The 27678-nt window shown below is 35.8% G+C and overlaps 1 protein-coding gene across 1 annotated transcript in view; it reads left to right on the forward strand.

The window, feature by feature from the left end:
* The first annotated feature begins 361 nt into the window (after positions 1-361).
* CSTF3 (cleavage stimulation factor subunit 3) overlaps positions 362-27678 on the forward strand; it is a 69341-nt gene continuing 42024 nt past the window's right edge. Inside the window, exons 1-3 of the mRNA XM_055301194.1 lie at positions 362-553; positions 15379-15480; positions 15602-15697. Of these exons, the coding sequence (XP_055157169.1) occupies positions 527-553; positions 15379-15480; positions 15602-15697 (225 nt within the window). The 5' untranslated portion in view covers positions 362-526. The remainder of the gene's footprint in view (positions 554-15378; positions 15481-15601; positions 15698-27678) is intronic.

Below are 27678 nucleotides of genomic sequence, written 5' to 3' on the forward strand. Positions count from 1 at the left end.
CAAAATATAGAAGGCTTCTAAACTTAGCATCGCTCCCTAAGATGGCCAGTTGGCCTGAACTACACTGATTGGCAGTCAGGCTTCAACAGTGAAAAAACCCAGGTTCCACAGCGTGGTAATTAAATTCCAAAAGGCGCGCGAGCCTGCAGGGTAAACAGTTTCCCGCCTCCCAGCCGGTGGCAGCCAGCTCAGCAACAGCGCCGGGAGCCCGGCGTCGTGACGTCAGCGCAGGCCCTGCGCCCACCTCGGCGTTCCTCCCGCATCCTCGCGGCCGAGCAAACCGGCGCGTCGGGATCTTAGCTCCGCCCACCGCCCCGGAAGTTAATGCCGAAGCCACACCCCCTCCTCGTCCGGCCGGGGCGCAGCCATTTTAATTCATATCTGAGTGGGCGGTGGCATTTCGCGTTGGCTGTCTGGCTCCGCCGGGCCGGGGGTAACTTTACTGGTTTGGGGTGGTTTTTAGTTTAATTTTTCTTTTCTAGCTTCGCATCGCGGGCCAGCTCTCCCTTTCTAGTCAGCTGAGGCCATGTCAGGAGACGGAGCCCCGGAGCAGGTGAGGAAAGAGAGTGGTGGGGCCTCGTGGCGACCTCTTCTCTCCACGTCTGTGTCGGTCCGGGTGCTCCAGCCATGTTCGCCTGAGGAGGGAATTGGGGTCTGAGGAACCCGGAGGACGGGGTTCAGCGGAAATGGTGGGAACGGGGGGGAGCGAGAGCTGACGGAGACGTGAAATTCTTGTTTTGGCTTCTCTGAGGCGTTAACGCGAACACTTGCTTTAGACAATAGGAAGCTGCTTCGTCCTGTTTAGGTTTATGGGACTACTCCTGGGGGATTCCTTCCTTTAATAACCATTTTTGTTTTGGCATTAGGGTGGTTGAGGATCGATTACTTTGAACGTGTGGCCTCCGTTTTCGAAAAAAACTTGACGGTGTTTCCTCTGCCCCCGCCCCCCCCCTTCCGATTTGCCCCCAGAGAGGTGACCAGTTTTGCGAAATAATGTGAGGTGAAACTCGTCTGGAGAAATGGTCTCTTCGCCAGAGCGAATGAAGCCGGAAGCAGTGTAGGAAAAAAAAAGAGCCGTGCTTAATGCTGAGATTTGGGGATTGTGTAGCTTTCTCCTGATACCTTCTTTTTTTTTTTTTTTCCTCCCCCTGTCCGCATTTTCATTTTCGTTTTTCAAGCGATCCAAATGTTGCAGCATTTGATAAATCGGAAAACGAGAGGTCTTTTTTTTTTTTTTTTTTTTGGCCCCTTCAAATAAAAACGTCTCCTTTAGTACTGGACGTAAATGATCTACAAGCATTTTTAAAATTCAGGTACTTAGCGAAACGATTGAGGGTGTTTGGCTCTTTATTCAGAATTTGTAGAGTAGTATTTTTGCCTCTTAGTTTGAAGGAGGAAACTGATACTTCATGAAAGATGTCAGTCAGTTTGTTTTTCGATTTAAGTCCTGGAATGTTTAGGTAAATAGTTTTTTAAAATGGAGGCCCGCTAGCCTGCAGAGTCTCAATTTCCTGAAAATCCCTGTTGCCACGGTAACGAACTACACTTAGGTTTTTGTTTTTTAAGTCCCCAGCTTAGAAGGTAGAGGCTGTTCTTGGAGGTTGACAGAGGCCAAAGTTGCAGTTCCTCTTGAGTAGTCTGGGGACTGTAAATGTCACGTCGGGAGAGCTTGCTAAATTGAATTTTGTGTTTGCTCGTTGACTGAAACCTTGTTAACATTTTACATGGTGTCTCGATGCCCAGGAAAGCAAAATCTCCAGTCTCAAAATCATTATATCACATCTGCTTATGTATACCTATGGTTTTTCTGAGATGAAGTCCTATTTTGTCACTTGAAACTTGAGGAGTAACGACCTAAGGTTTCATTGAAAGTTTCCAGAACTTTTTGTTAGTTCCAAAATTTTTCTGAAATTATAAGGACACTGATATGAAATGTCATGACTTTGAATATTTCAGAACTCTCGTGTTTTGAATGGAAGGAGATGGTGGTGAAAATTTACATGAAAAAAAAAATTAAAAGTTTTCCCGTGCAAAGGAAACTTAGTACGTAGAGAAAAGTTAAAAGTTTAATGAATCCCTGCAATACAGTTCCTAACCTATAATCAAAAACTGTTAACTGTTTTTCCAAACTTGTTTTATCTCTGCAGGCATATTTATTTGAAAGTAAGTCGAGACATATTTCAGGCCCTTATATTTCATCATTCTTTTATTTAAGGACATTGATGCAGTTATATAACCATACCATTTTCTCACCTAAAAAAATTAATAGTTTAACCTATCATTTCTAAAGCCTGGTTCCTGTTCACATTTCCCCAGTTGTCCCAAGAATATGATTCATAGGGGTTTTCTCTCTTTTCTCTTATCAGAATCTAATCTGGGTTTACATGCCTCATTAGTTTTGTCTCTTGAATAGTTCTCCTTCCCCCCTTTTCCCAGGGACTTGTCTGCAGAATCCAAGACAATTTTCTAATAAAACTTATCATTTTCTGGGTTGATTTGATTTTTGTGTATGTGATATCATTTAACTCGTCCCTTCATCTTTTGTTATTTCCTGAAAACTTTGTGGTTGGTTAGGTCTAAACTGAGAGCTTTGATAATATTTGAGTTAAATATTTTTGGGTAGAATGGTATAATGTTACATGGAAAGGCACTTCATGCTAGGTGGTTCCACTATTAATGATGTTTAAGTTCGAGTATTTGGGTAGGGAGATGATTGCTGGGTTTCTTCATTGTGAAGGATTATTTTCTCTGCAGTTAGTAATCTGTGGATTGACTTTGTATTCCTCAATAGCTTTTTTAAACTAGTTATGTGTCAATTGAATCAGTTACTACTTTGGAGGTGGCAAATGGTGATGTTAAAAATTCTATTCTGTCTTTAATGACTCGCTCATGTTTTTCTGTAAAGAATTTTTTTTCCTTTCTCCCTTTTTTTTTTTCAAATATTCTTTTTGTAAAGATTTTGTTTATTCATGAGAGACAGAGGTACAGGCAGAGACACAGGCAGAGGGAGGGAAAAGGCTCCCTGCAGGGAGCTTGATCCGGGGACTCCAGGATCACCCCCTGAGCCGAAGGTGGCGCTTAACCGCTGAGCCACCCAGGGATCCCTCCTTTCTCCTTTTAAAAAATTATTTATTTTCAAACATTTTATTTATTTGAGAGAGAGCACAAGCAGGGAGGAGAGGGAGAAGCAGACTCTGCTAAGCAGGGAAGGTTGACATGAGGCTTGATCTAGGATTCTGAAATCATGACCTGAGTGAAAGGCAGACCATTAACTGACTGAGCCACCAGGCACCCCCTTAACCCCCCTATTTTTTTTAAGATTTTTTTTTAAATTTAGAGAGCCCATGCAAGTGGGCGGGGTGGGGGGAGCAAAGGGAGGAGGAAAGAATCTCAAGCTGACTCCAGCAGAGTTGGAAGTGAATCTCAGGACTCTGAGATGGTGACCTGAGCAGAAACCAAGAGTCAGATGCTTAACTGACTGAGCCACCCAGGTGCCCCATTTTCCTTTCTCTTTTAAAAGGAGATCACTGTGGATTCATGGGTTTCTCTGTATCTAGTGTTTAAAAAGTAAGCGATGGTTATTTTTCTTTTTTCTTTTTTTTTTAATTTTTTTTTTATTTATGAGAGAGAGAGAGAGAGAGAGAGAGGCAGAGACATAGGCAGAGGGAGAAGCAGGCTCCATGCACCGCGAGCCCGATGTGGGATTCGATCCCGGGTCTCCAGGATTGCGCCCTGGGCCAAAGGCAGGCGCCAAACCGCTGCGCCACCCAGGGATCCCCAGGTTATTTTTCTTTTGGATGCTTAACTTGTCTTAACCTTTATGGTGTCTCCTGTATCTTTCCTCCATCAACCTAAAAGACAGTTTTTGATGTCTGATTATCAACAGTGTCATTATCATATAATCTTTTCTTTAATTTTGTAATGATTTCAAACATTTTGTAAAAAACGAAGAAATAGTATAATGTGTGATGTTCTTATCATAGAGCTTTAACTTATGGCTGACCTTGTTTTCTCCCCCATACTTTTCACTTGCTCTCCCCATCCTCATTATTTCCCAGCAAATCCCAGATACTGGTTTATTCAACTTTAACTGATAGTAATAGAAACACCTTCAATAGTAATTAGATTACACCTTCAAGAGTGACATGGCTAAAAAAATGAATCCACTAGTTTGCCTTGGGGTGGGGTGATGACTGCTAGGTTTCTTCATCGTGAAGGATTATTTTTCCTTTTGCAGTTAGTATTCTGTGGGTTGATGGTGGATCCCTCAGTAACCTATTAGTCATTGAATATGTAGAGGAACAGGGTACCTAAAATGAGCTGAAACGATAGACAAGAAAAAGACTAAATAATACTAAAAAAAAAAAAAAAAAAGACTAAATAATACTAAAGAATAGTAAAAGCAAACAAAGAAACCAAAGCCACTCTGAATGGTGGTGCATTTGCTTTGGAAAGATACCAAAGGATGTGATGGACAAAGAATCTGGCAAGATAGGAAGTGTGGATTTCTTTTAGTCTTTTAGCAGTTGAAGCTCAAAGTTTGTTGAATAAGCCTGGTTATATCTTAAATTTGTTATTAAAATATATATGTGGCTATTACTTCCTTGGTATTGAAATTTAGATTTGTGCCTTCTAGAAGGGGGAAATGATTTTGAACAAGTAGGATCACTAGCTAAGGTTTATTGTTGTGCGGGGCCCCCCCCCCCGCCCCCCGCCTTTTTAAGCTTTTGTGAGGAAGTTCCATTTTGCATAGAGAGCTATTTAAATTACCTTGCCAGTTTTCAAGGGTATTCTTGATTACTGTTTTTGCCAGTTCAGTGGTGACAAAACTGTGCTTGTAAGTTCCCCTTCACTTCCCTAATGAAAACACATTTAGTTCCTGTGTGGAATTATGGCTATATTTTTGTCATATTTGTGTTTTACTGCTTGGTTCAACTTTTGATCTCATTCTTTTTAAGCTCCATTTTACCTTGTGCAGTACCCCTACAGCATTTAGCTCTTTGGAGTTGCTTCACTAGGGTTTAGACCTGAATTGAAGGGACTGCCGTGTTCCTTGCATCTAGGAATCTTGGAAATTCTGTTTTGACATTTAAAGATGTACAGTAAATGAATGGATGAACTTTGCATTTAGGCTCTATGCCATACATTACAAATTCCCATAGAATTTAATTTTGGAGGACAAAGTAAAATATTCTGGGCGTAAGAGTGGAGGGTTTCTAAAGCTTTATTAGATATGAAGAGAGAGAAAAATGTGTTCAGCCAGGCCTGTTCTTAGGAACCTTTAAATCCCTAAAATTCTGCTTCTGCACTCTTTTTTAAAAGGATTTTATTTATTTATGAGAGGCACAGAGAGAGAGGCAGAGACATAGGCAGAGGGAGAAGCAGGCTCCCCACAGGGAGCCTGATGTGGGATTCGATCCCAGATCCCGGGATCACGCCCTGAGCGGAAGGCAGATGCTCAACCGCTGAGCCACCTAGGCATCCCTCTGCACTCATTTAATAAAACAAAATATAACTTCCCCTAGGATTAGGAAGGCCTATAATACAAACAAAATGATCCTCACTTTGGAAAATTTGCATGACTTGAAGAAGCATAATTACCGGTAGTTCTTAAAGAGAGGAACTTGCAGCCGTAAATCATCAGTCTTTTGGTAAAAAATAAGTTTGGGACGTTATGGAAAATAATGAAAAATGTTCTCTGCTATGTACTTCTTAAGATGAAAGATGAATGAAAGATGAAACACATATGGTGTTGAAACCTGAAACTTGATTTAGGATTTTGTTGGGTAACCATTAGTGCTTACTAGCAGTTAAAAGGTAATGGTAGTGCCAAAAAAATTTTAAGGCCAATGTGGATTTTGGGGAGGGGAAGGACCAAGTATTAGACGATGTGTTCTTTGGGCCAAGTTATTTTTTCTGTTTTTAACAATTTTTTTGTAATATTCTTTCCTACTTTTTCTCCTTCTGTTGTGATACCTGGTGTAACAATTTGGGGCAGCCAAAATTGAGTTCATCTTTATCGTTATTTTTTCGACCACGTAGAATACACTAGTTGGCAATAACTGTTCCTAAGAGAGATTGATGTGTATTTATATGAGTATTGATTTTCTTTAGAAAGGTGCTGTGTTAAGAGAGATTGCATTCCTTTAGTGATAATATAGGAGTTTCAGAGAATACAGTTTACATCCCATGTAGACTTTCCAGAATTGCAAAATACATGTTAAGATGTTTGTACCTATTGGGGATCCCTGGGTGGCTCAGCGGTTTGGCACCTGCCTTCGGCCCAGGGCATAATCCTGGAGTTCTGGGATGAGTCCCGCGTCCGGCTCCCGGCATGGAGCCTGCTTCTCCCTCCTCCTGTGTTTCTGCCTCTCTCTCTCTGTCTCTCTCACACACATAAATAAATAAATAAATAAATCTTTTTTTTTTTTTTAAAGATGTTTGTAACCTATTAAGTGGATAATTGCCAAAAACAGTTCATAGCTTTAAGCTTTTCTGCCGTTATCTCTAAATCTTTTCTGTTTAGGCCAGACCTAGGTGTGAATTTGAGTTTTTTTGTTTTACTGAATAGTTGGTAATGCTGTGAGAATTGATGTAAAAAAAGGATTTAAGTTAGCAAATTTTTAGATTAATGGATAATTCATAATCCATAAATACCGAACGAATAAAGCTAAGGAGGACAGCACTGTGTCCAAATTGATGTTTTTCCAGTGTTTTACTTAGTTTATCTAGTGAATTAATATGTTGGCTACTTTTGGTCTAAAGCCACATTTTTTTGAATTCTAAAAGACTCCGGTCTTTATTTGTAGTTTACATCTATTTGTTTCCTAACGAATAAACATTTAATAAGCAAATATGATAAGTACCATTATTTGGACCAACAATCTTTAGCCTGTTTTTTCTTAAGTTTTGATTGTTTACATGTTTAGTAGATTTTTAGTTTCTAGAAGGGTTGAAGAGATTATATGCAGGATACATACTCAGATTCATTTACAAAAAAAAAATCTGGTAGAGTTCTTTTGCACTATAAAGGAATACAGGACTAAGCTGGCATTCAGTCCTAATGTCACCTGTCACATAAACTAAAGGGTTTATTTTCTAGGCATATGAATCGTCTCAGTTACTACTTGCAGATAATCTTGCAAAGTGCTACTTTAGTCTATTTTTAATTTTGAATAAAGGTTATCTACCAAGGGAGACTTAAGACTTCACATAAATAGTATAGTTTATGCAGCTTTATTAATGTTTTAGGGAGGGAAACCTGGGTGGCTCAGCGGTTTAGTGCCTGCCTTCAGCCCAGGGTGTGATCCTGGAGTACCAGGATCGAGTCCCACATTGAACTCCCTGCATGGAGCCTGCTTCTCTCTCTGCCTATGTCTGCCTCTCTCTGTCTCTCATAAATAAACAAAATCTTTTAAAAAAAATGTTTTAGGGAAAAAAATGGAATGACTTAGGTCTGTTGCCACTTTATTTTTCATTTGAAAAATACATTTACAGAACAGTTTAAGTAGTGTTTCTCCAAATGGAGTCCATGGTCTATTGAATCATAATCACTGAGGTGATTTATACAAGTATGTGTGTGTACAACTTAATATCAGACTCTGTGAGACTGAGATCTTCATTTGAAACAAGTACCATACGTGATTTTTATGTAAATGAAGCTTGCAAAACCATGTAGGAGTTGAAGATACCTGAACCTTAAAAGTTGTTTTTGAATATATTCTTGATAAAATAAGTAGAGAAAAACCGTAGATTATTTGAGGATGGTTAGGCTTTTGATAGGATTTTATGGTTTTCCTTCCTCTACTGTATTTAATCAGTCATTACCCTTAATAGTGGTAGATAGTCATTACAAAACCATATTTGAGACAGATCCTCTACTTCTGTTGGTCATGGTCAGAAACTATCTATGCAGGATTAAATCCTTTAACTTACCATCTTCTCCCCTATACTTTTCGTGTTCATAGCTTGGCTTAAATTTTCACTGACCTTTATTTTAATTTAACTTTGAGATGACGTAGCGTAACACCCTCCTCATTTACCATGAAAGCAGCTATTTGGAGAACTACTTTTTTTCTGTGAAAGTTGTACTTCCGTGGTGGGAATGGGAAGAAGAAATTAGATTATTTTATTTTATTCAGCCATTAATCATGTTTGTCATTTCCCCTCTCCCACCTCCTGTTAATCAGCCCCTTAATATTAGTTAGGCTGCCATATAGAAACTGGTTTGCAGTTTCAGTAAAGCTTAACTTAGAGTTTTTCAGAGGCTATATGAGCCATCCACAGTTACATGAAAAGACTATTAAAAAGTGTTTTTCCCTTTCTCAACTACATACATAGTCATATACTTCATAGTTACATAATCATACTTCATCCAAAACAATATATTGCAATAGATTGAAAGCTGAAGCAGATAATGTCTCCTATTCACCCGGATATTAAAGAATCACAAAAAAAGAAAACTGCCATGGTTTTCAATTATTTTTTTTTTTTGTTTTGGAAAATATTTTTAAATAAGATCAGTTTGTCTTAAAATGAACTAAAAAACTTTCTATTTTAATTTCTATTATGTGATAATATTGATAGGTATAGCCCACATTTCTAAAAATTTTTCTTTTGTTCTTCAGTTTTTGAGAATGCAGAGTGATTTTTTACAAAAAGTTTGAGAATCGTTGAAATAGTACATTGTTCCTGTGAGGCCCTTGTCAAACTCTGTTTCTCTGGGTTAGCTTCATAAAAACAAAGTTTTAACATGGTAAGTGGAAGAAACCCACCTAATGGGAGAAAACTTGTAAATCTGATATTAAATAAGGGACTTAATAGATGTATCTATAATACAAAACACTCTTGCAATTCAACAATAAAAAGATAACCCAATTAAAAATGGGCAAAGAATCTGAATAAACATTTCTCCAAGGCGAATGGCTAATAAGAGCATCAAAAAACGCTGAACTTGATTAGTGATCAGAGAAATGTAGATCAAGACCACAAGGAGTTCCACTTTACACCTACTAGGATGGGTATAATCATCAAAACACAAGTGTTAGCAAGGATGTGGAGAAATTGGAACCCTCCTAAAACACTGTTGGTCGGATTTTTTTTTTAATTTATTTTTTTTTAATGAGAGAGAGAGAGAGAGAGGCAGAGACACAGGCAGAGGGAGAAGCAGGCTCCATGCACCAGGAGCCCGACGTGGAATTCGATCCCGGGTCTCCAGGATCTCACCCTGGGCCAAAGGCAGGCGCTAAACCGCTGCGCCACCCAGGGATCCCTGTTGGTCGGAATATAAAATGGTTCAGTCACTTTAGAAAACAGTCTGACAGTTCTTCAAAATGTTAAAAATAGAATTCCGTTGTGACCTAGCAGTTTTACCTGAGGTGTATACATGTATGAAAACACAAAATGATCTCCACTCAGAAACTGGAAACAATCCAAATATCCATCAGTGGATAAACAAAATGTGGGATTATCTATCCATACAATGGAATATTATTTGGCATTGAAGAGAAAAGTACCAAAACATGATGAAACTTGAACCTTGGAAACATGCAAAGTAAAAGCTAGAAACAGTACATATTGTGTGATACAACTGACATTAAATACCTGCACACCCTGGAGACTGAAAGTTTTGGTGGTTCCCTGGGGGTAGGGGATTGGGAAATGGTGATGACTATTAGTATGGTTCTTGTTGGGTGATTACATGTTTTTTAAAAATTTATTGTGAATTGTATACTTGAGATGAGTGATTTGTATATGGTCTTTTAAAGGCATTTAAAAAAAAATTTAAAAAGGTCAATGTGTAATGAATTTACCCTTCTTTCATACTTTTAGTTAGTTGTACACTTGTTATTCAGAGAAATTAAGTATGTTAGCAATACCCTACTACTAGAAAAACAATTTATAGAACAGATGCTAGAGATAATTCCTGAGTAATATTTTGTCCCTATACAAAAAACACATTGTGTAGTTTACAGTTTTTCTGGGTTTTGCACCCATTTGAAATAGTGAATGTTGGTATGTATCTCTGTATATGCTGTACAGTTGTGTTATTTTTCTGGTTTTTACAATTGTGTAAATCAAAGACATTCCCAAAGTCCTACTAATATCATTGGTAATGTACATGGCTTGGGAACTAGTCCAGCTTTTGTTCTGCTCATTTGATTTGGGGTCCATCCTACTCCTTTTTTTTTTTTTTCCTACTCCTATTAAGATTCCCTAAAGAGGGACCCCTGGGTGGCTCAGCGGTTGAGCGTCTGCCTTTGGCTCAGGGCGTGATCTCAGAGTCCCACATGGGGCTCCCTGCATGGAGCCTGCTTCTTCTGCCTGTGTCTCTGCCTCTCTCTCTCTCTCTCTCTCTCTGTCTCTCATGAATATAAAATAAATAAATAAAAATTAAAAAAATTTAATAAAAAATAAATAAAATATTTTTAAAAAATTCCCTAAAGAATGGTAATGGGGAGGCCTCTGCCTTTGGCTCAGGTCATGATGTTCAGGTCCACAGCTTCCTGCTCAGTGGGGAGTCTGCTTCTCTCTCTCCCTCTGCACCCCTTTTTCTGTCTCTTTCTCTCAAGTAAAATCTTAAAAAGAATGATAATGGGATTAAAGTTTATTCCAAAGGCAAAAGCTGGATTTTTGATATAATTTCTTATTGTAATAAGTTTTGGGGATTTATAACCATAGGATAGTTGTTCTTTTGCGATACTAAGCACAGTTTCGACCTCATTCCATTTCAAATGAGCACTGGAAACTTGTCCTAAATTTTCTTAAAGTAACCTATTCCTCTGATCTGGAATAAATTTAGGAAATAGTAATAGAGTGCCATTCCTTATGGAGGTCCAGTGTCTTGTGGAATACTAGTAAACTGTTCAAATTTGCTTTGCCCTATAGAAATATGCCCAGGCAAGAGAACAGAAGTATGCTATTGGCTACCCGCCTGGTTCATCATGATGAATGACTTTTTATTGTAGGAGTTTAATGTGGCCATAACTACCAGAGTGTATTCTTGGCCATTCTGGTTAGTTTCCTTGTTAATTAATGCACTTGATTGAGAATTATCTGTGTAGATTGTTTTACGAACTTACATCCTTGACAAGAGGAAAATATGTAGGGGTATAACAGATTCTGAAAAGAGCTGAGCCGTGGTTCTGTCAGATTCTAACTGGACATTGAGAAGATTTATATAATTTAATTATATTTCTTATTATGAAATGGAGTTATTACTTAACAAGGAGTGATTAATGCCTGATCTAGGAGATGCTCAATAGCTGTGGGTTTTTGTTTTTGTTTTTGTTTTTTACATCTGTTCTCCATCCTTTGCATGGGTTCTTAGGTGCATTGTAACCCCATCCCTGTGGTGTCTGGTTAGAATTTTAGGGGTTCTATGAAGTTGGATGGGGAAAATAAATTGTGTTTTTTTTTTTTTTAATAATCTCTAAAATTGAGCTTTTCCTTCTATTATGAATGTAGGCAAGAAACCACACTAGCAGCATTAGCAACAACTGTAACTGGTTATAAATATTACAAATATTGTCCTTATCTTTAGACTCATTACTAGATCCTGTTATTTAATGTGTTATGTATTATTGTGTAAAACTTTGTTTAAAAATATTTTAGTGATTACATTTCCATATAACTGGTTTCCTTTGAAGTCTCTCATAGTTTGTATTTTGTACACTATCTCATAGTTTGTGTATATTGTGTACAATACATAGTTTGTAATGTATTTAAGAACATTATTCTGAAAAAAAAAATTATTCTGAGAGGGACTCCAGGCTGGCCCAGTCAATAGAGCATGTGATCTCTTGATCTCGGGGTTATGAGTTCAGGCTCCACATATGGCGTAGAACTTACTTAAAAAAAAAATGAAGGGTAAATAAAAACATTATTATTCTGAGAAAGAGCCCATAGGCTTTAGTAGACTATAGCCTACGAAAGTAGACTTGGTGGGGCACCAAAAAGGGTTAGGAAACCCTTGGAGAGCTGAAGTTTTTGACTAAGGCTGACATTAGAACCATCTGGGGAGTTTTTAAAGCAAATAATGATTAAAAAAAAAAAGTGGTGATGGTTCAGGTCTGTTACTAGAGGTTCTGATTTAGTGGATCTATGACTTGGAGCTTGAGCATCTTTTTTAAATCTCTTTTCTCCCAGGTGATTCTAAAGTGCTGTCAGGGTTGAGAATCACTAAAGGAATGCCTTATTTTATGTAGCAAGGAGACATTTATTTATACTTTTTGCTGTGATTTTGTGGTTGAATATTAGATGCTATCTTTTGAGTCTTCTCTGTTCTTTTAGATTATGGTATCTGTTATCTGATGTGGTAGGCTAATACTCAGCAATTGGCTCTTGAGTGAATAGACCTTCCATCCGACTGCTTTGAAACAGAACACTAGTTAGCACTGATTAAAGCAATTCAGGTATAGGTTAGCTGTTTTTTAGTTCCTGATTTGAAGTTCCTATATCATTTCTTATCATTAAGATTTCATAGTTGGTAATCTTTATAAGATCCTAGTTTCATTCAAAAAATTGTTTTTTCAAGAAGTAAACTCTTTAAAAGGAGAAGTCTTTATTTTGTTGTATCCCAAGTGTCCCGTCAACAATGTGTGGCACATATTAGGCACCGAGCAAATATTTTCTCAGGTGAATAGTAAAAATTCAAACAGTAGAAGAGTTTATATTATAAAGTAAGAGTGTGTTTCTGGGAGTCTCTCTCTGTCTCCCCCAGCTCATGTACAATTTTTTTTTACGCCCAAAATTATGGAGATAGTTCCATGTTGCTATCTATAGACTTGCCCTGCTGTTTTTTTTTTTTTTAAGTGACTAAAATTCCTTTATTTAGTTTTTAGGTGTCATTATTTATTTTTAAAGATTTTATTTATTTCTCATGAGAGACAGAGAGAGGCAGAGACACAGGCAGAGGGAAGCAGGCTCCATGCAGGGAGCCAGATGTGGGACTCGATTTCAGGATTCCAGGATCAGGCCCCTGGGCCAAAGGCGGCGCTAAACCACTGAGCCACCTGGGCGCCCATGGTGTCATTATTTAAATACTGTTCCTCAGTGCACATCTCTGTGTATGTATGCAGTAGGAGAAGTTGCCAGAAGTGGAATTTAGAATCAGACATTCATATTAAATTTTGATCAAATTACTACTTGCCCCCATAATAATGTGAGAATGTTTTTATTTACCCTCGCTAGTGCAGTGTTGGTTATGAAACAGTTTGGGGGATCCCTGGGTGGCTCAGCGGTTTGGCGCCTGCTTTTGGCTCAGGGCATGGTCCTGGGGTCCCGGGATGGAGTCCCACATCTGGCTCCCTGCATGGAGCCTGCTTCTCCCTCTGCCTGTGTCTCTGCCTCTCTCTCTTGTGTCTCTCATGAATAAATAAAATCTTAAAAAAAAAAAACAAAAACCACTTTGGATCTCTGTTTTATGGTTTACATTTGTATTTCCTTTGAATATATAAAAGTCATTGTTACTTCCTTTTCTATGAACTCCAATACTTAGCCCATTTTCTTTTTGAGTTTCTGGTCTTTTATTGACTGTACATTAATAAATTCTGTACTCTGCCAAATATGTTGGATATTTTTTAGGTTTGTCTTCTGATTTTGATTATAATACTTTTTCATGCACAATTAAAACTGAATTAAGTGTACTTTTTTCAGAGGTTTCTGACAATTTTCTATGCAAAGATCCATTTCATTATATTTCCCTCTAGTTCTTTTTTGTTGTTTGTTTTAGGCCTTTATCCGAAATTTACTTTGCTAGAAAGGGTAAAATAGGAATTCAATTTTATCTTAATAAAGTTGACTGCAGTTATTCTAACACCATACGTCGAATAAGCCACCATTCTGATTTGAAATACCATCTTTCTTTGTTCATTTTCCAAACATCATTCTCTTTCTGAACCATCATGAACCATTATCAAACCATTTTGCCATGTCATTTTGGATTTTAATATATGGTTGGGGCCAGCAATCCTCCTTTATTAAACTTCCCTAGTTTTAGTTTCTTGAGCTAACCTACTTGTCGAGCTCTTAGATTTTAGAGCTTATGTTTTAGAAAAGTTTCATACAAAATTACAAAACATACTGTTACCTGTGGTAGATAACAATTTATTCCAAAGAAGAATAGATTTCTCCCGGGTATATTTGTTTTCCTAAACCTGTGTCTAAAATATTTTTCCCAGTTGGATTTTTGACATTTTTCTGTGAGATGTTAATTGCCACTGGGGGAAAAAAAAGCTGTTAGGGGCAGTGCTTCCTTCTCTTATCTCCTCTTGAATATTGTATATTGTCAGATTATAGATTTTAAGAAGTCCTGCAAAAAGACTTTTAGCTGACTTCTTTGAATATTGCTTTCTTTTTGTGACACACAGTGGTATTAACAATGATTTGAGAAGTAGTACTTGTATTTTTGCCTCAGGTGCTAGCTATTTTAGGCATCACTTTTTTTAAGATTGTATCTTTAATAAAAATAAAACTATCACCCACACGTGACCACTAAACATTTTAGTACAGTCTTAGAAATCTTACTGTAAATTTGTATTAGTTTTAATGATACTATATATACAATTTGTGATTCATATTTTTAAAACTTTTACATCAAAAAAAAACTTTATATATCATTTCATGCTTTTTCTTTTGTGGCTCAGGATGAATGCTCTATAGCAGTGTTTCTCAAAATTGGTCCAGGGACCCTGGAGGTTCCCTAAGACTTTCAGAGGATCTGTGAGTTCATACTGTTTCATAATAAATTTAAGATACTTTTTTTACCCTTTCATTCTTAAACTCTCAGAGTACAGTGGAATTTTTACATGATGTGATATCACAGCAGATTGAATACAGAAGCAGATACAAAAATCCAGCTACATTTTTTGAAAACCAGACACTAAGCAGATTGGCAAATATACAAAATAAGGATATTCTTCTCACTGAATTTGTAAATTTATTTCTCATAAAAGTTATGTTAACGTGTAAATTTATTTTTATTGTACATGAAAAATAACATTTTTGTCAGTTTTAATTTGTAATATAGTAAATACTGAAATAATTGCTTAAGCAAAAGCTCTTTGGCATACTCAGTAATTTTTAAGAATATAAAATAGGTCCTGAGACCACAGAGTTTGAGAATGGCTGCTCTATAATATTTAATATAAAAAGTGGGTTTGTTTAAAAATGGCTTTTAAAAGTATGTGATCACTAAATTCTGTTTTTATGCAAGTGACTTAAATGATAACATATACATAGATTGTAGAAAGTGCAGGCCTCTTTTGTAAGAGTACATTTTTATGCTTTGTACTGGGGACTGATAACTTGTGCTTGGATTAAATTAGGCATGAAACTTTTAAAACCGTAACATCAGTTCCTTATTTTTCTTTCCTCCAGGCAGCTGAGTATGTCCCAGAGAAGGTGAAGAAAGCCGAAAAGAAATTAGAAGAGAATCCATATGACCTTGACGCTTGGAGCATTCTCATTCGAGAGGCACAGGTTTAGTGATATAGGATTACATTTCCTTCTCTATGGGTCCAATCACACTACTTGGTTCTGCAGTAAATAATATTTCATAATCCTAACATTGTAAATGCTGTTTATTGGTTTTCAATTTTAGAATCAACCTATAGACAAAGCACGGAAGACTTATGAACGCCTTGTTGCCCAGTTCCCCAGTTCTGGCAGATTCTGGAAACTATACATTGAAGCAGAGGTTAATATTTTATTTTATTTTTTCTTATATAGCATCTGATGGGAATTGCAGCATACACTAGAGTGATAGAAAACAAGTTAGGAACATTAGATAGCACAACCAGGACAAGGAGGATTTAAATGTCTCTTGCCTTTATTTTGTAATATAGGTTTGAAGGAGTAATTAAAATGAATTTTTGAAATTTGGGTCTTTACAAGCTGATGATTGTTGCATTTTGGAGTTGCAACAACATTAAAACAGTTTCAATGGTATTGGAGTGCTTTAGCCTTTTATTTACTTGTCATGTGTCAATTTATTGCCTCCTGTGTCATTTATTTAGAACTCATTTTCTTTTTATTCCTACTTACAAACTAATATGGTATTATAAGAAAATACAGAAATGTTAGTTTCATAGAGTATATTGAGTGGTGGAATGAAACATGTTAGATAAAAAATTATTTCAAGTTTTAATTTTGTGAAAATGCATGGTTTGTCAATAAATGTAAGCATTTTGATAATTTAAAGATAAGGTTTTTTAATAGGATAAAGTTTACATTATTCAGGAATAAGCTAATGTGATTCAAATCTGTGTAATCATAATTTACCCAATGATACTTTGATATTTTTTTTTCTTGCTTTCTAACTTGAAATTTTAAGTTAGGCATGTTTATTTTAAAGAGTAAGGGCCTCATTCTTGTTATGATTAGAAAGAAGGGAAATGTTCATTTTTGACAACTGGAACTAGCAGTCAAGATGATAATAAAGCATTAATGTGTTGATAACAGTGGCACCAGGTAATCATCTTTCAGGTTATGAATTAATGGAAGGGATGAGGTGGGAATAATATCCACATTACAGTGAAAATTCTATCCATTTCTTTTTAACTTATACTATGAAGTATTCTTATTTTGAATGTTAATTTTGTAATATAAATTCTCAACATAAATACACTGCAGCCTCATCATAACATTATCCATAATGACTGGAATTCGATAACATATAGGTCTGTTTTAGTCATTAGTAGTTCTAAACAGACTTCAGCACAACACAGTGTCACCTGTGATGTGTTCCTCATAATGAACCCAACTAACAGCCAGTTTAAATTGAGGCTACAGTGTACTTAACTATATTTGTGCTAGAGTTTACAGTATATTACTTTGGGGGTAGGTGGGAATTACTGGATAATAGGAACATTGTGTGTGTGTGTGTGTTAAATTTTTTGTGTGGTTGTGTATGTGGTATGTATGTGTGTATGTGTGAGAGACTGTACCTTACATGGAGTTTGGTTGTGCTTTTGACCCAAGACCATATCCTTAGGGTTTCATCAGTTATCCTTTGGGACCATTTCTTTCCTTAATATATTTAATCATCAGAGTAGACTGACGTGGAATTCACCAGGTGAGTGAGTAGGCCTGTCTGAAGTATGCTGAACCCAGTGCTGCTTTGTAATACTCATTAAAGCAAGGAACCTGGATCACCTGTACTTGTTCTGCATTCCAGTTTGATTTTGCAAACACATTAGCTTATATGCAAACTCATCAGAAATGAACATAATTAATACATAATAGTTTTTGTATAATGAAGTAGTGCTTTAGTTTTAGAAATTTCTCATATATTCGGGTATTTATTCATGCATTTTATTAAGCTTAAGTTAAACTGAAATTGGCTTTTAGATACTCCATTCTGTGAGTGTGAACACAATAAGTCTGTTTCTTCCATTTCCTAGCTAAAAATACCAACTGCATTTTAAAAAAGATTTCTAAGACTAGATGTTATTTCAAGGGGCTGAAAATTGTCTAAATAACAGGCTCATTTAATACTTCAGAGCTATTAGCAGTTGCCTGATATATTTAATTCATAATATTTGCAATTCTTTCTCATGCACACACAAATATGAATGTATGTATAAAACATCTTTTGAGAAGAAATGGTAAAGAATTATATGTGTGTTTTGTAAAATTGACATTTTTGGTTTAGGAATTAAAATGTTAAATTGCTGATTCAGAAATGCGTATCCTGAACTGTGTTTTTCTCTTTCTTGATTTGCTCTTTATTTTTTTTTTATTTTCACATTTTGTACTTTGTTTAGCCTGTACAAGGCTAAAGTTTTCTTTGGTCATATCACCCAGTGTGGCCTTTAATATTTCTGGAGGAGACACATAACCTATTTATAATACATTAAAATCTGAAGTAATAATAACAATGTCTTTACATGAAAGATAATACTAACAGTGTTTACATAACATTTTGTATGCACTCTCAAGAAAATAAAGTTTTTTTTTAATACATTTGTTGTAACTCAGTACTTCATGGTGGGAAAAATATGTTTCATTTGTTTATGGTCACCTAAACCAATGCGTATGAGTCCAAATACATTTAGTTCTTTTCAAGTGAAAATACATACATCATTAATAACATAATTTTGCTTCCCCAGAGAAATTTGTAAATCCTTCTTAAGAACAAAGTAGCAAAAAGGTGGGGTATTTTGTGGGGTTTTTTTTGTTTTTTTTTTTGCTTTCAAACTTGAAACATCAACATCAATTGCAAATGAGCATAATAAAATTTTTAGTAGAGAAGATAATGATACTAGTCTAATATTTTTATATTTGTCAGTATATCAGCCCATTAGTGGCATTTGCAGTACCTAGTTACTTGTGTAAAATTAAAAGAATAGCTTTATTAAACTTTATTAAACTAATTCAGAACTAGGTCAGATTACTTTAGTGTTGCATATGTTAATTATATAGAAACATCAGAGTTAAGTGGAATACCCCCAGTCAGAGCCTCGATGCTTTTTAAAGAACCACTTTTTAGCATGGTCAGAAGGGTTGCTAACTATCACAAAATTGAGAACATTTTTATAGTTTTGCCATACTCTTTTTTATGTTCTTTTTTCCCCTTGTGGTTTCTGTAGCTTTCCATGTAGCTAGATAATCAGTGTGACAGCACATAAGCTACAATATCTTACTGTTAGAAGGAATTTGTTTTGAATTGGGCCAAATTCATAATAAATTTTCCCATGAAAGAATGATTTTTTTATGGGTAGCTGAAGGAGAAAATCATGAAGGTAATGCTGCTGATAATAGCAACAATGTATCTTGCTATCTGTGAAAGCTGTAATTCTTTAATAAAAGTGTGTAGAGAATTGATTGCTTTTTATTTAAAAAAAATTTAAAAACATGAATCCTTATAAAAATGGGTTGTAAAGTATACATTTCAGTTTTTCAAAATAACCTTTCTACTTGGGAAAAATGACTCTTAAAAAATACCTTCTTGGAAAATGGAAGTGAACTCAGGATGGAACATGAGTGACCTAAATTGAAATAAACTTCTCCACTGTCAATACTGTTTTAATTCCTCTTAGTAGCAGTTCAAACTACTGTTGTTATAATGCTTTGTATATACTGAGCAATGTGATTTTTTTAAATGCAGATAAAATTATTGCATTCAGATTATAATTTCTTTCCTATACTTCAGCTTGCTATCTCTTTTTAAAAAAATCTGTACTCTTTTCTTATAGATCTGCTCTTTTCCTGTTTGTAATAAATGTTGGTCCATGTCTGTGTGATTATTCAGATTGTACTCTAAAACACATGATCTTTAACTGTAGTTTCTTAAATGCTTGTGTACATGTAGTGTAGGGATGTAAAAGAACACAGGAATGATTTACAAACACAGAACTGAGTAATCAAATAATCCAAAAGTGCTTTGAATGATTACATACTATTTTTAAAACAAAGGAAATATTTATGTGTTTACTATTAAAACTAGCAAACTTTCAATTTTTATTGAAATATCCTGTCCACATATTCCTTTCCATTATTGTAGCATAGGTGGTTAGGTTTTGTCACTAATACTAATTTGATCTATACATTTTTTTCCTTTGAGGCCTTTTCACTCAGGCATTATATAATAAAACTATTTTGCAAAATGACATGGTTAATTTAGATAACATTCTTTTTTTTTTAAAGAATCTTATTTTCTATTCTTTGTCTTCCAGATAATTTAGTATTTTATGTGAAATGCAGTGATTTATTTTCTAGCAAACTTTGTACTGATCAATCTAATAGCTTGTATATTTCTATTTCTCCACTTTATAAAGCAAAATTATAATCTTTGCAGACACTGATAAACATACGGAAAAAGCAATGCTCATCTTTTTCCCTCTGCAAAAGACTCCGAATTTTTAACGCAAATTCTTTATATTCTACTTTACTATGTGTAATAAGATTTATGGTATATTCTGAAAATGTGGGAAAGGCATTGCTAACCAGATTTTAATAAGTACACATCTAAAATTTGTTATGGAACAAAAAGGGCTATTTGAGCATGCAGTTGAAAGGTTCCCTATGAAAAGTGCTCTAGCTTAAGTCTCTTGGGCATTTGTGGAATAAGAATACTTACTGTATAATACCTAATAGTGTTTTTTGTTTTTAAATTGTGGGGCATTGTAATCAACAAGCTCTTAGGGGACTATTTTGGTATACGACCCACTTCCCCTATTCTAAGAGGTATTAATTAAAGTTATGCTGCAGCATGGCATCCATGAATAAACACATAAGCCCTTCTTAATATTATGGAGTAAAACTTTCATAATTAGAAATACAACTAATCCTAACAGAAAAAGCTTTTTGAGGGTGCTTTGCGTTATTGGTTCTAACTTAAGCATAAGGGAACCAGGTGGCAATTGACTTTCTCTTAAAAAGAAAGCAATAAGACCTCTTAAAGGCTCAAATATTTTCTAATGGGTTCATTGCTTTTGTTTGGTGTGTACTACCAACTTGCAAACAGCTGTTCATTTTGAATGAGTCTGGTTCGAGGCACTTCCAAGAAATGAAGATGTCTAAAATATACTGCTGATGTCTATTAAAAGCTGTATTTTAAGATGTGGACAGGAATGCATTTATCTGCTTGTAAATAATTTACTTTTTAGACTATATATAAACAGTTCTCTTAGCAACTTTGGAACAGAAAATGGTTAATATAAAGGTGTAATAAATTGAAGTCTGTATAAATTTTTTCCCCCACATATTCAGAATCCACAGAAATTTCAACAAAATTGTGAATATTTGGTTTGAATACAACTTGTTGAGAAACAAAACGGCTTTTCTAAGTCTCAGGGAAGCATAACCTGGGGTAAGTTTTACCATTTTGTATGCCAGGAGACCCACCCATGTCTCCAAACCCCACCCATTCACCCAAGGAAAACATTTCAATTTGGTAATATTAAGTGATAGTTCTAAAAACAAAAATCTAATGTCAAAGACAGGTTTGAAGTATAATTTGGAATAATACTTCGGAATGTAATAAGGCCAATAGATAGTCCCATAGCTCTTTTTAAGCTTTCTAATAGTTTTATTTATGTGATAGAACATGTTCAATTATGGCCTTTTTTTAATGCAAAATTTTAGTTCTAGCATATACCGATACATTATTGTAAGTCTTTACTTATTTCTATATGGGAAGTAGTCTTATCTTCCAGTTGTGTGGAGATATAACTGACATATACCATTGCATAAGTTCAGGTGTACAACGTAATGATTCAATACATATGTATATTGTAAAACAATACCCACAATGTTTAACCTCTATCACCTCACATAATGATAAAGGAAAAGGTCTGTTATGGTGACATTTTCTGTATTTTTCATGTTGAATTTTAAGAAAAATGGGAGTGTTTACCAGATTGATTATGATTTTCTCAAATTTTTTTTTATTAAACTGAATATACAGGCATTGTGTATTTAAACCAGAAGAGGACATTAAATTAAAACCCAAAATTCAGAGCTGGAGATAAGATGAATTAGTTTAGTTAACTCCTATGTGAATGAAATAAATCAAGATACTACCCCTTAGAATCAAAGATTAGAATCTACAGTGTTATAGGAGTACCTGGGAAGCTTTTAAAACCTGCAAGCTTGCAATTAGTATACCATTGTTGACTTGATCTCCACAGGATGAGCACACAGAAATGTACTATTAGCTATTTCTAGCAACTGGTTTTGGGAATCAAGGCTTAAAAACTCAATAATTCAATCTCATTTCTGTGAGCATATGTCATATCTCACAAACCTGTATTTGGACTATAGAGTGATTAGTCTGGCTTGCTCTTTTGACTACACTGTGATAGATCACTTGATACAGAATCAATCTAGAAGTAATTGTAGAAGCATCTATTGCGTGCTTGGTGTAGTATTCCTGACAGTGTGGTGACTCTTAGATCTGAAATCAGGGTTGTGGTTGCGTTATTGAACTTTGACAGTTTTTTAGTTGCTGACTTTATTCCTGGATTTGAAACCCAATTTTCTAGCTCTGTAAACTTGTTTTCTTAATAATATGATCATTTAAGTGACAAAGTCTAAGAGTCCCATGTGTTTAGGGAGGACCATGTAAGCTTGAGTATGGCTTAAAATTACTGCAGCTTTTTTTTTTTAAACCTTAATCCTTGAGAGAGTCTTTAAACATGAATACCACCATATCTTCATATTTTCAGATTATTAGCCAACATCCATTCAGTTAATTAGTACTTGAGTCTTTATAAGTACTAATTCTTTTGGGGGATGGGAAATGGAATGTTCTAACAAAGAACTGGTCATTTCTAGCTATTTATGTAGTCAGGTTTCTGAATTTTTCATGACAGGAGTGCATTGTTTTCCAGGCATTTTTAATGAATATTTTCTTATTTAAAACTTTTTTTCCCTTAGTGACTTTTGGTAGCTTTTAAATCAAATAGGACTTTTAAAAAATGGTAATTTTATTATTTCTAGTCCATATCTGACCTTAGGAGAGTTGGCTCTTTCCATCTTCTAATTAAGACTTGTGGCATCAGTGATATTTATAGAAGAACTGGAATAATATTTAATTTTCATAAAATTTAAATGTCCGCCTCATTATTTTAAGGAAGTATCTCATGAAAGTGTAGACTGTATTGTAGGAGAGAGCTTAAAAGTATTTGGGGAAAGATTGCCAAGAAGAATGTTTCCTGCACGGTCTGTACATTTAATTCTCTCATCTACTGTTTTTTTAAATGAATTTGTCTAACTTGTTTAATAAGTGAATTCTTGGTTTTGTGGTTCTCTTAATTAGGTTATGTTACTAGATGAGAAAATGGGTAAAACCACGATTTATTGGGAGTGGAAGATTCAAATTGTATGGCAGTTACTGGGGAATTACATGGTTTAAATCTACTTTGTTATGGGTTGAACAGTAAGAGCTTTGCTTTTATCGGTTACAAACCGACATTTTTGCTTTTTACAGTTTTTTGAAAATATTTTAAACCTACAGTAGAGTTGCAAGAACAGTGCAGGGAACTCTTTTGTATGTTTTGTCCTGATTCGCGAGTTTTTAACATCTGACATATGCTTTGTCAGTTCTGTTTTTCCCTGAACCATAGGAGATTGGGTTGCATATACATTACAACCTTTAATACTTTGGTGTATTTTCTTTTCTTTTTCTTTTTTTTTTCTTTTTTGGAGGCAGGGTGGGCGGAGGAAGAGAGAGAATCTCAAGCAGGCCAGGCTCCACGCGGGGCCCATCATAGGCCAGACGTGGGGCTCAATCTCAGGCCCATAAAATCATGACCTGAGCTGAAATCGAGTCTGATTAATCGGTGATTAACTCACTGAGCCACCCAGGTGCCCTATTTCAGTGTGGTTTTTTTTTAAGATTTTATTTGAGACAGCACAAGCAAGGGGAGTGGCAGGCAGTGAGAGAGGGAGAAGCAGGCTCCTCATCCCCATGAAGCAGGGAGGCTGATGTTGAGACTCCATCCCAGGACCCTGGAATCGTGACCTGAGCCAAAGGCAGACGCTCAACTCACCAAGCCATCCAGGCACCCTCCAACATCTAATAACACATCTTCTCATAAACACTTAGGAAACTTCACATTAATAAAATTTTAATCTATAGTCCATGTTCTTTTATTATTGTTCTAGTCATGCCCTTTATAGCAATTTTCTAATAAAATTAGCATCTATATGTCATTCCTCTTTCGTCTCTTCTGAGGTTGAACTGTTTCAATGTTAGGTTTGGTATTTCCTCATTAGATTCAAGTGCTATACATTTTAACTGAGAAGCTGCAAGTGGTTTTGTGTCCTCACTATTTCATCCAGAGGTACATCATTTACACCTTATTGGTGATGTCCATGATGACCATTTTCTCAATGTGTAGTTACTATTTCTCCTTTTGTAATTAATAAAATAATGGGGAGATGCTTTATGATTGTAAAAATCGAATTTCTAACTCAGCAACCACCCACTTCATTTTGAAATTGTTAATTTTGTCAGGAATCATTGATGTTTTTCTTCTGATAAATTAATTTTTTGGTATGTTTGAGTGTAAATATGTATTCTGTTCATGTCTCAAACTTTGAGCTTATTTATATTTGAAAACTATTGGAAAGTATTAGCTTTTCTTGCATCTACATTTTTTCTTTTTAAGTAAAATTTTTTTTGAAGATTTTATTTATTATTTGTGAGAGAGAGAGAACAAGTGGGCAGAGGGAGAAACAGGCTCAGAACCCTTGGATATTGACCTGAGCTGAAGGCAGATCCTTAACTGAGTCACCCAGGCGCCCCTCCAGATTTTTTTCGTTTAAACAGCTTAGTGGGGGCAGCCCGGGTGGCTCAGCGCTTTAGTGCCGCCTTCAGCCCAGGGCCTCATCCCAGAGACCCTGCATGGAGCCTGCTTCTCCCTCTGCCTGTGTCTGCATCCTTCTCTGTCTCTCATGAATGAATAAATAAAATGTTTATAAAAATTAAACAGCTTAGTGGTTAGTGTAGTTAGAAAAGAGATGATTTACAAGATTTCAATGGTTTGTGATGATAGCAAGTTTTGCAAATCATACACTATCATTTATCAGTAATACCTTTAAATTCAGTCATAAATCACTTAGGAAGATCACAATTGCTCTTCAGCTCATTAGGTTTATAGAACCTTAACTAGTTTTATGTTTTTATGAGAACCATTGTAAGCCACAGAAAATTATCTTTAGTGATTTGTTAGTTGGCCAAATGGCAAGTTATTTCAAATAAGAATGTATATGTTTTTTAACAACCTTGAGGTCTTTGGCTTTAAAACAGAAAGTGAGTCTAAAAAGTTACTGTGTTTGCAAATGCTGTATATTTTAAGTATTTAGTGTTTTTTTTAAGTAGTTTTTTTGCTGCTTGAGGTACAGATTAGAAAGCTAACACTTTAAAGAAAACCATTTTTCTGTTAGCAATTAAAGATTGCTTAAACCATGGAAGTGGTATTTTCCTAGAACCCGGATGTTTGATTGTAAATTTGACTTTCCTGAGTTCCTAGAATAGTAAGATTTACATTTAAAGGACAGACATTCCAAGTCAAAACTTAATTATATTTACGTGCCTGATAACAATCCTTTAGTAGCTGGGGTGGTTATTTGCCATGGATCTCAATTGGCAGCAGAATTACCTCTCATCTGTTACTGCAACAATGGCATCAGTTTTTGTTAGTGCAGAAAAGATGTTTGCAGAATTGGTAGTTTCTTGAATTGCAAGAAATTTGCAGATTATAAAGGGTAGTGTGGAAGAAGAGAAATGGTACAGAATTTGAAACTTTGTGACCTAGGATTTTGTACTTTAAGCTCTTCTACTGAATTCCTGTTCTTTTAGGTAAGCCATTTATGTGTGTGTGTGTGTGTGTGTATATATATATATATATATTTTTTAAGATTTTATTTATTCATGAGAGACAGAGAGAGGCAGAGACACAGGCCGAGGGAGAAGCAGGATCCATCCATGCAGGGAGCCCGATGTGGGACTCAGTCCTGGGTCCCCAGGATCACACCCTGGGCTGAAGGTGGCGCTAAACTGCTAAGCCACCGGGGCTACCCTATTTATTTTTTTAAAGTAGGTTCCATGCCCAATGTGGGACTGGACTTCATGGCACCAAGATCAAAAGAGTTGACTGAACCAGCCAGGCACCTTCCTCCTCTTTCAAATTTATATTAGAATTTTATTTTATTTTTTTTAATTTTATTTTTATTTTATTATAGTCCAGAGAGAGAGAGAGGCAGAGACACAGGCAGAGGGAGAAGCAGGCTCCATGCACCGGGAGCCCGATATGGGATTCGATCCCGGGTCTCCAGGATCGCGCCCTGGGCCAAAGGCAGGCGCCAAACCGCTGCGCCACCCAGGGATCCCTATATTAGAATTTTAAAACAAAAGTTGAAAGAATAGCACAAATATTAAATACCTATATACTTTCTACCTTGATGTGTTGTGCCCATACATACTTTATCTTTCTCTGTATAAAGAATATTTTCCTACATAACCACTATACTATCACACTGAAAGGAATACTGGTGTTCTATAATGTAATATGTAGATCATGTTTACATTTTTCACCTGTTCTAGATTCATTTTTTCTAAAATTCCCTGTTTCTATGAAGGATAAGATTATTTGTATATTATGCCTTTAAATGTTCCAATTTTTTTTTTTTTTTTAAGGGAGAGTGCTCACAAGCAGGGAGTAGCGGGGACAGAGGGAGAGGGACATAGAATCTCAAGCAGGCTCCGTGCTCATTACAGAGCTCGGGCTCAATCTCCTGACCTCTTTGAAGGCATGAACTGAGCTGAAATCAAGAGGTGGTGGCTTAACCAACTGAGCCACTCAGGCTCCTCCATAATGGTCCATTTTCTGCTGTCCCTAGTGTTTAAGTAAAATTTACCACACAGATTTTGTTTCCCACTCTGAACCCTTCCCCATCTGAATAGGAGAAACATTTAATGTGAATTCAAGTATTGTTTCCAGTAATTTGTATAAAAATGAAAAGTCCTATTTATTCTAGACAAGAGTTGTCTTTAGAACTGTTGTAATGTTAGGAGTTTCAGTGGGAATTTCTTTTCTTTTAAGATTTTATTCTTGAGAGAAAGAGAGGCAGAGACACAGGCAGAAGGAGAAGCAGGCTTCATGCAGGGAGCCCTATGTGGGACTTGATCCTGGGTCCCCAGGATTACATCCTGGGCCGAAGGCAGGCACCAAACCGCTAAGCCACCCGGGCTGCCCAGGAATTTTTTATATTTTTACTAAGGTAACTTATTCTAAATATAAATACATTTGCAATAAACTAAAGTTTTTATAGATCTTAACCTAAAATATGCTTGGAATTGAACTGGAATTCTTAAACATAGGCAGATGTTTTTCGATAATATTTTCATTGTAAATCTCAAAACTATTAAACTTTATGGAAACCTATGTGGACATCACATAAAGGAAAAAAGTATATGAGGAAGATATTTTTGAAGGTGAATGATTTTTCTACAGTAGATTCTTAGAAGAGTTCAGGTTACATTTTAAAAATACATTGTTGATTTTCAGTTGTATCTTGCTGACAGTGATTTTACCTTTATTTTCATTACCGGCCTCAACAGTAATAGCTCAAATTTATTAGTCCTTTAATATATTCTGGGACTGTTTAATACTCTGTATGGGATATGTGATTAATCACAGTTGGCCTTTTGAGGTAGGTATGTATTATACCTCATTTTTTCCAGATGATCAGCTTTTCTGAGATTTAGATTATTATTATTATTACTTATTTTTTTTTTATGATAGTCACAGAGAGAGAGAGAGGCAGAGACATAGGCAGAGGGAGAAGCAGGCTCCATGCACCGGGAGCCTCGACGTGGGACTCCATCCCGGGTCCCCAGGATCGCGCTCCGGGCCAAAGGCAGGCACTAAACTGCTGCGCCACCCAGGGATCCCAGACTTAGATTATTTAAACAACTTTGTTAGCATCAACATCATTTATGTTTAAGAAAGTGGGAGGAGTTTATAGACAAGTGTTCTAAATCCTGGGTCTGGGCATGTAGTCCTTTGCAAAAGTAGGTTATGTATAACTACTCACAACCACATATGGTTAAAAATGTTTTAGAAATTGGCATGGTTTAGGAACTTCCATACAGCTTCATCTTACAATTTGTAAAATCTTACTTCAAAAATTCTATGTAATTTTACCCTTCACAATTTTGAAGCTACT

The sequence above is a fragment of the Nyctereutes procyonoides genome, unplaced genomic scaffold (assembly GCF_905146905.1).
Source record: "Nyctereutes procyonoides isolate TBG_1078 unplaced genomic scaffold, NYPRO_anot_genome, whole genome shotgun sequence".
Taxonomy (NCBI): domain Eukaryota; kingdom Metazoa; phylum Chordata; class Mammalia; order Carnivora; family Canidae; genus Nyctereutes; species Nyctereutes procyonoides.